The sequence below is a fragment of the Coregonus lavaretus genome (genome assembly GCF_964263955.1).
Source record: "Coregonus lavaretus genome assembly, chromosome: 26".
Lineage (NCBI taxonomy): Eukaryota > Metazoa > Chordata > Actinopteri > Salmoniformes > Salmonidae > Coregonus > Coregonus lavaretus.
Genome location: NC_140013.1, coordinates 42,793,847 through 42,803,380, shown reverse-complemented (window position 1 = coordinate 42,803,380; position 9,534 = coordinate 42,793,847). Strand labels below are relative to the sequence as shown.

General features: G+C 44.4%; 1 protein-coding gene across 2 annotated transcripts in view; it reads right to left on the bottom strand.

The window, feature by feature from the left end:
- Positions 1-1,242: 1,242 nt before the first annotated feature.
- The window catches only part of c15h3orf52 (chromosome 15 C3orf52 homolog), a 30,424-nt gene continuing 22,132 nt past the window's right edge, over positions 1,243-9,534 (bottom strand). Inside the window, exons 6-8 of one of the 2 annotated variants that reach the window (XM_084143109.1) lie at positions 3,027-3,097; positions 2,573-2,754; positions 1,243-2,380 (exon numbers count right to left, since the gene is read on the bottom strand). In XM_084143109.1, the coding sequence (XP_083999235.1) occupies positions 2,367-2,380; positions 2,573-2,754; positions 3,027-3,097 (267 nt within the window). In that variant the 3' untranslated portion in view covers positions 1,243-2,366. Of the gene's footprint in view, positions 2,381-2,545; positions 2,755-3,026; positions 3,098-9,534 lie in introns of both variants that reach the window. The other variant, XM_084143108.1, reaches the window with a different exon arrangement.

The window sequence follows — 9,534 nt, the reverse complement described above, 5'->3', positions numbered from 1 at the left end:
TACAGAGTCACATGGAACATCAGGAGACAGTAGAGACAGTAGTGGTACAGAGACACATGGAACATCAGGAGACAGTAGAGACAGTGGTGGTACAGAGACACATGGAAACATCAGGAGACAGTAGAGACAGTAGTGGTACAGAGATACATGGAACATCAGGAGACAGTAGAGACAGTAGTGGTACAGAGATACATGGAACATCAGGAGACAGTAGAGACAGTAGTGGTACAGAGACACATGGAAACATCAGGAGACAGTAGAGACAGTGGTAGTACAGAGACACATGGAAACATCATCGCCACCTAGTGCTCAGTCATGTGGAACATTGACAACTTCTGTAGCTGTAAACAACAACAACTTATTTAAAGGAAAACAACGAAAGGAATAGCGTGGTCATTGCTTCTGCATAACTAAGGAATAAACGCATGCCAACTGGATGTGAGTGACGTAGCACCCAGTTAGTGGTATGAGTGACTGGATGTGAGTGACGTAGTTAGTGGTATGAGTGACTGGATGTGAAGTGACGTAGCACCCAGTTAGTGGTATGAGTGACTGGATGTGAGTGACGTAGCACCCAGTTAGTGGTATGAGTGACTGGATGTGAGTGACGTAGTTAGTGGTATGAGTGACTGGATGTGAGTGACGTAGCACCCAGTTAGTGGTATGAGTGACTGGATGTGAGTGACGTAGTTAGTGGTATGAGTGACTGGATGTGAGTGACGTAGCACCCAGTTAGTTGTATGAGTGACTGGATGTGAGTGACGTAGTTAGTGGTATGAGTGACTGGATGTGAGTGACGTAGCACCCAGTTAGTGGTATGAGTGACTGGATGTGAGTGACGTAGTTAGTGGTATGAGTGACTGGATGTGAGTGACGTAGCACCCAGTTAGTGGTATGAGTGACTGGATGTGAGTGACGTAGTTAGTGGTATGAGTGACTGGATGTGAGTGACGTAGCACCCAGTTAGTGGTATGAGTGACTGGATGTGAGTGACGTAGCACCCAGTTAGTGGTATGAGTGACTGGATGTGAGTGACGTAGTTAGTGGTATGAGTGACTGGATGTGAGTGACGTAGCACCCAGTTAGTGGTGTGAGTGACGTAGTTAGTGGTATGAGTGACTGGATGTGAGTGACGTAGCACCCAGTTAGTGGTATGAGTGACTGGATGTGAGTGACGTAGCACCCAGTTAGTGGTATGAGGCAGAGGGACTTTTAGCTAATTAGGACAACACCTTCCAGAGTACAATAAAAAATACAATTTATTTCACAAAATTAAAATGCAGTTTCCAATGAATTAACGTAAAATGTAAAGGAATAAAGAGATTCAAGCAATGCCTCAAATTGGAATAGTCCTTACCTCAGAGATGATACATACGATACAGTAGGATTCAGGAAGTCATATTACAACACATAGAAACATATTGGATAAAAATATCTTGTTTGGCCACAGACTTTGTTAATCCACTTTGACATTCAACATGCAAAGTATACACTGTCAGACACTGCATTTAAACACTTCCTGTAAACACCCAATGGCCTTTCCATTCTCTTGGCTACTTGAGATAGATGGAATGATGGATAGATGGAATTGTGCAGAAAAGTCTCATCCATGTCTATTTGTCATACATTCAACAGTGAAGAAAACAGCTGTGTTTGTGAACAGAGGTAGAGGTAGCTCTCCTACCTCTACGGAAGCACAGTTCCCGCTCAGCCCAGTCAAAGCTATTCGCTGCTCTGGCACCCCAATGGTGGAACAAGCTCCACCACGACGCCAGGACAGCAGAGTCACTGACCACCTTCCGGAGACACTTGAAACCCTACCTCTTAAAAGAATACCTGGAATAGTATAAAGTAATCCTTCTACCCCCCCACCCCCCCATAATAAAAAAAGGAAAAAAAAGTGGTTGTCCCACTGGCTATCATAAGTTGAATGCACCAATTTCTAAGTCGCTCTGGATAAGAGCGTCTGCTAAATGATGTAAATGTAAATGGTCAAGGGACACTTTCATAGTCTGTCAGGTTGGACGTGCCGCTGATACAGTAATAGTGACCCAGTTTCACCAGACTTCCCCACTCACAGGATTCCATTATATGTGTCTGTCTGGGTTGGTCCATGGGTTCTATGTATCCATCAGATATTCCACTTATATAGAATAGAGAAAATATAGAAAGACATTTTTTGTTTAAAACACTAGAAAGCAAACATATCCCCCTTTCTGGCTGTGGCCCCATCCTCATACCACTTCCTCTGAGATATGGGTGGATGCAGCATCGTAGAGGACAGAAACACAACGTCACAGACAGTCAGGCGTATCCCAAATACCACCTGATTATGGCACCAACACAGCACGCCACATGTGCTCTCACTAGTCACTGCCAACTGCAAAGTAAGAAAAACAAAAATAACACTGTTAAGAATAACATCATAGGAACAATTCAGAATTTAAATTCATTAGATTATATTTCAGCAACAGTTTATATTGTTATATTGTGAGTGTGTGCTTGCGCGCGTGAGGGTATGTGCTCGCATGTGTGCCACTCTCACCCTGCGTGTCCAGTGTGTGTGTCTCACCCTGCATGTCCAGTGAAGCCGGGTGTATATACAGTGGGTGGTTGAGCTCAGGGTCTTGGTCATAGAGAGACTGTCTAAAGACGTTATACACCATCTCTCTACTCAGAGTGAACTTCTCCAACTCGGCATCGTTCAGGGGCATCAGGAACCGGAGCCAGTAGTCAGCTACCACAGAGCCGTTTCTGAGAGGAAAAGCAGACCAGCCAGTCAATCTCCATGTCATTGCTAGGGCCAAGAGTTTTTCCTGACCGTAAGACTTGACCAAGGAGAAAAAAAACGGGCTCTACCGTAATTATATATCATTGCAATGAAGCATGGGAAATAAATATAATATTTTTTTCCATCTGGCTCTCGTTAAATGCCAGCATACAGAGGGTAGTGGAAAGCACCGGAAAAAGCCATCCTTTCAATGAAGACAGTAATATATGTGTTACTTTGTTTTATTAGGTGTTACCTGAAGTCAGAGATTCCAGCACTGGAGAAGTAGCGACCCAGGGCCGGAGATATACTGTAGAGATCAGACAACTGAGTGGCGAGAGAGAGATGGAGGGGAGAAAGAGAGGTGGAGGGGGGCGAGAGAGAGGTGGAGGGGAGAAAGAGAGATGGAGGGGGGCGAGAGAGAGGTGGAGGGGAGAAAGAGAGATGGAGAGGGGTGAGAGAGAGGTGGAGGGGAGAAAGAGAGATGGAGAGGGGTGAGAGAGAGGTGGAGGGGAGAAAGAGAGATGGAGAGGGGTGAGAGAGAGGTGGAGGGGAGAAAGAGAGGTGGAGAGGGGTGAGAGAGAGGTGGAGGGGAGAAAGAGAGATGGAGAGGGGTGAGAGAGAGGGGGGGGGGATGGGGGGGAGAAAGAGAGACAGAGCGAGAGAGAGAGACACAGGGAAGAGAGAAGTAAAGTGAAAGAGGAAAATATAGTGTGAATGTCTTTCCTTGGAACTCAACTTCCTGTCACTACCATGGGAATTCCCTTGTTCCCGTTAAGCCCTCCTCCTACAGATTCCTTCCACATTCTAAGAACTTAAACCAAACTGACAACACCATAACGCTAGGCTCCCTGCCAGGGACCAGTTTGAGGCTCCCTGCCAGGGACCAGTTTGAGGCTCCCTGCCAGGGACCAGTTTGAGGCTCCCTGCCAGGGACCAGTTTGAGGCTCCCTGCCAGGGACCAGTTTGAGGCTCCCTGCCAGGGACCAGTTTGAGGCTCCCTGCCAGGGACCAGATTGAGGCTCCCTGCCAGGGACCAGTTTGAGGCTCCCTGCCAGGGACCAGTTTGAGGCTCCCTGCCAGGGACCAGTTTGAGGCTCCCTGCCAGGGACCAGTTTGAGGCTCCCTGCCAGGGACCAGTTTGAGGCTCCCTGCCAGGGACCAGTTTGAGGCTCCCTGCCAGGGACCAGCTTGACAGAAAAAGAAATAAACAGCAACAGGTGGTGGTACTTGGATTATTATGTTTTGTATGATAGTACTTTAAAAAAGTGGCAATATTTTGAGAAAAAAGTGGCAATATTTTTAGAAAAAAGTGGCAATATTTTGAGAATAAAGTGGCAATATTTTGAGAATAAATTGGCAATATTTTGAGAAAAAAGTGGCAATATTTTTAGAATAAACTCCAAATTAAATTTGGGGAATAAAGTCAACATTTTGAGAATAAAGTGGCAGTTATATTTCAAGATGAATGTAGGGGATTTGGTTAAGTGCATGTCTCCCCGGCAACACCGTTGAAATGCCTGAGTTAGATAACCTGTTGAAACTATGCTTTAGTGAGGAGGGAATCCTTGCTCTTTTATAACATAATAACCATATCATTAGAAGTATTAGGACCTGGAAAAGGTCGTGCCACAGACGCTTTTTAGAAGGAGGAACCGTGGCTACATACATAGGTAGAGACGGGCGGGGTGTGTGTGTATGCAGGTGTGTGTGTATGCAGGTGTGTGTGTATGCAGGTGTGTGTGTATGCAGGTGTGTGTGTGTGCAGGTGTGTGTGTATGCAGGTGTGTGTATATGCAGGTGTGTGTATATGCAGGTGTGTGTGTGTGCAGGTGTGTGTGTATGCAGGTGTGTGTGTATGCAGGTGTGTGTGTATGCAGGTGTGTGTATATGCAGGTGTGTGTGTGTGCAGGTGTGTATGCAGGTGTGTGTATATGCAGGTGTGTGTGTATGCAGGTGTGTGTGTGTGCAGGTGTGTGTGTGTGTGTGTGTGTGTGTGTGGGCGGTAAAAAGTAGGGGTAAAACAAATGGCCATCAATCTAACGATCTAATAACCTGGTTCAAACAGGCGTCACTACTTTCTGGAGACAGCGAGTTTTGAAATCAGTGGAATGCCCGGTGGAAGCAGAGTATGATCGCTAAGGAGATGGAGAAAATTCTGGTGTTTGAAGATGGATTACATCTTCAAACTAAGGGCAACCATGACAGAGAGGGAGAAGCGTTCATCCATGTATACGGGTAAGAGAGTCTAGCTATCTATATTTTCAGATATTATACATTTTGAATTTAGTCAGAAAGTCATTTTCATTGCAAGTTAAAACGTAATGTTAGCTAGCTAGCTAATGTTAGCTGGCTGGCTGGCTCGCTAGCTAACGTTACATGTATGATCTCTGTAGTAATATTATTCGTATCTCAAAGCTATTTGCATTGCTAGTTATAGCCTAACGTTAGCTAGCTAGCTAACATTAAACCTAGCTAGTTGGTTAGCTTTAGCTACCAGCAGATTCATGCAGGGTAGTAACGTTATGAGTTGGGATTATGGTTCATTGTTTAGCTAGCTAGCTACATGTCTAAACAAAAGACTCCATTATACAAGTAACAATTTCACTGTACTCTTTACACCTTCTGTATCCTGTGTATGTGACAAATAAATGTGGATTTTATTTGATATATTGTGTGTTTACCAGAGATGGTAATGTGAAGAACAACATGACCTGCACCAAAGTCAAATTAGGATATAACGTCATGGCAACAAGACAGTCCAAGTTCTAGAATTCTCTGGTAGAATGCCCTGCTTTTATTTCGTCACACTCACAACTGTAAGCTATTTTCTGTATTTAGCTCACCATTAACTTGTAAATAATGATCTTGTTGTGAGTTGATTTTCCTGTAATAACAAATACAAATTAGCTAAAGTTAAGATGTTGTCAGCTATATGATATGGTCATTATTTGAACTGGCTAGGCATCTAACTAACTAGCTAGCTAACAAGCTAGAAACTAACCAAAACATTGTTTAGAAAGTTGCTTTTAGTTGCCTGGTTTCCTAGATTGACATATACTAAATTCATGTTTAAACGGATGGGTTTATTGGTGTTAAAATACACCAGTTATGCTATTTTGGACCACCAGGCTGCTGATGTCGCGCAGCCTGACGTTTTTGGGTTTATACCTTTTCATAACGACAACGACAAGTTTGATGTCTGACGACAATAGAATGTTCTGTGACAACTGTCTACAGACATGTCGATAGACGTAGCATAAACCAGCCTTTAGTCTGGAAACCTTCTGTGTTTAGTCCACTACCGTACTCACTCTGTTTAGCACATGGCCTCACATGGGAATCCATAGAGAGATGGGTGGGGCTTAAAAGGGTGTGAGCGACGCTGAATGGGTGTAGACAAAGAAGAGCTCTCCAATAGGTGTAGCCTACCAAAACATTCAAAGGCCATTTTCTCAAAATTGGGGTTACAAGTTTATCAACTTTCAAAGCAGAATTACTTTCCCATTGTTCCTCAACTGTAGTGTATGTTATACAACGGGTGGGTCTAATCCTGATTGCTGATTGGTTAAAACCGCATTCCAGCTGGTGTCTATTCCACAAGTTACCACCGGCTAAATCTATGACGTTAAAATGACTCTTTACTCTGTTCCATCTGACTGCCCAATCCACTGTCTCATCAGCCCAGCCAGGCACTTCTTAAACTTGATCTCCACTATAAAAAGCATCTAGACATTATCTCCCATTTCTTTTAGACTAACATTTCGTTTTCAACAGCGGAGATTTGTATAAACCTTGCTGTCTGTCTCTCCGACATTTGCAACATTGTTTCAATATTCAAATGAGATCTCCAGCTGCCCCATAGTAATGAATGTGTTGGGAGTCGGGACGAGACAGGCAGGCAGGCAGGCAGGCAGGCAGGCAGGCAGGCAGACAGGCAGGCAGGCAGACAGGCAGACAGGCAGACAGGCAGGCAGGCAGACAGGCAGACAGGCAGGCAGACAGGCAGGCAGGCAGGCAGGCAGACAGGCAGACAGGCAGACAGACAGGCAGGCAGGCAGACAGGCAGGCAGGCAGACAGGTAGGCAGGCAGGCAGGCAGGCAGACAGCGTTTCTCAGCCAGTCAAAATCATGAATCAGCTGGTATCATTTTTATGGATATATACAAAGAAATGTCAATTGAAAAAAAGGTAAAAAGAAACGAAGTGCAGCTAGTTTTCTGTCTTTCCAGCTTCAGTTTGAAGTGATTATGTTAGCTGTGTTGTTGGCTAGCTCCTCTGGACAACAGTGTCCTGACGAGTGAGCACATTTTCTATGCCAGGCGAAATCGCGCCTCATGTCACTAGAAAACAGCTTAAACAAATGCAAATGTTGCAACTTTGCTGTTATTCTGGCGGCACTTTTTGACGTGACTGTAAATTAGCCGTAGTTGGCTAGCTAGCAAGCAAGGGATAAGAATGTTGCCAGCCAGTATGGCAATGGAACATTTAGAACGAACGACTGGGTCACGTCCATAGATACAGAACAAAAAGACTGAACGACTGGGTCACGTCCATAGATACAGAACAAAAAGACTGAACGACTGGGTCACGTCCATAGATACAGAACAAAAAGACTGAACGACTGGGTCACGTCCATAGATACAGAACAAAAAGACTGACCGACTGGGTCACGTCCATAGATACAGAACAAAAAGACTGAACGACTGGGTCGCGTCCATAGATACAGAACAAAAAGACTGAACGACTGGGTCGCGTCCATAGATACAGAACAAAAAGACTGAACGACTGGGTCACGTCCATAGATACAGAACAAAAAGACTGACCGACTGGGTCGCGTCCATAGATACAGAACAAAAAGACTGACCGACTGGGTCACGTCCATAGATACAGAACAAAAAGACTGACCGACTGGGTCGCGTCCATAGATACAGAACAAAAAGACTGAACGACTGGGTCGCGTCCATAGATACAGAACAAAAAGACTGAACGACTGGGTCGCGTCCATAGATACAGAACAAAAAGACTGACCGACTGGGTCGCGTCCATAGATACAGAACAAAAAGACTGACCGACTGGGTCGCGTCCATAGATACAGAACAAAAAGACTGAACGACTGGGTCGCGTCCATAGATACAGAACAAAAAGACTGACCGACTGGGTCGCGTCCATAGATACAGAACAAAAAGACTGACCGACTGGGTCGGGTCTCTATCAACCGAACCAATAGAATGAACAACCAGCCGGCTTGGGTAGCAACCCTAGATTTGTGTCGGGACTATATCTTGTGGAAGGATTAAATAGTATGAATCAATTCATCTAAATAACGTTAGTCTCGGGCCTAACAACACCCGTGCCAATATATCCTTCAAACACCAGCTTCTCGGCCATTATCACTTAAATATCAACATTTCTAGTCTTTACTTTTATCCAATGTAAAAAAAAAAACAGAATTTCAAATTTTGCTACATAAGACCAAATCGACCTGGTCGGTCACAATTATAGGCCTATCCAACGGCTGTGGGAGGAACGAACAATGAAGCAGGGGTTTTACACAAGTGTCTGTGGGAGGAGCAACAACTTAAGGACCACTCCTGCATTCGCAAACCAGCTAATCCGTTTGAATATATTCTTGGATGGATTCTCCCTTTTCTTGAAATAATCAGTGATCTAAATATACATATATTAGATAAATGATGATAGACTATATAGGCAGGCTATAAATACATATTCACTGGTCTGACATGTTGGTAGCCTGGCGTCATATCTCCTTTCACTATCCATCTATCGGACAAGGATGGGAGGAATGAAGGATCATAGGTTATCCCAAAACAGGGTCATGGATCTCCGTTACAGGCTATTCGTCTCAGCTCTACCGCTAACTGAGGCTACCACTGGTTCACCTTATAGAGGCTAGTGACTAGACCTGTTGGCTGTTAGTGATTTTAAGTTCCAATATTATAACCTGTCTCAGACGGGGCTTTAACCAAACCCCTGCCCCGTGGCTATGCAAGGTCCATGACAGGGTCCATGACTGGGACCTTGCATACCTTGAGCCCGACTGGACGCGCAATCCTTCTCCACACAATCCGTGATCTACATTCACAAGGTAATAAGCATAAGCCTATGAGTCTACTTCATTGGAAGTGTAGCCTACAGAAAACACATTACTCACACATTTGTAAGTTAACCTTTCGTTTCGACATACAGTGGCTTGCGAAAGTATTCACCCACCTTGGCATTTTTCCTATTTTGTTGCCTTACAACCTGGAATTAAAATGGATTTTTGGGGGTTTGTATCATTTCATTTGCACAACATGCCTACCACTTTGAAGATGAAAAATATTTTTTCTTGTGAAACAAACAAGAAATAAGACAAAAAAACAGAAAACTTGAGCATGCATATCTATTCACCCCCCCAAAGTCAATCCTTTGTAGAGCCACCTTTTGCAGCAATTACAGCTACAAGTCTCTTGGGGTATGTCTCTATAAGCTTGGCACATCTAGCCACTGGGATTTTTGCCCATTCTTCAAGGCAGAACTGCTCCAGCTCCTTCAAGTTGGATGGGTTCCGCTGGTATACAGCAATCTTGAAGTCATACCACAGATTCTCAATTGGATTGAGGTCTGGGCTTTGACTAGGTCATTCCAAGACATTTAAATGTTTCTCCATAAACAATTCAAGTGTTGCTTTAGCAGTATGCTTAGGGTCATTGTCCTGCTGGAAGGTGAACCGCCGTCCCAGTCTCAAATCTCTGGAAGACT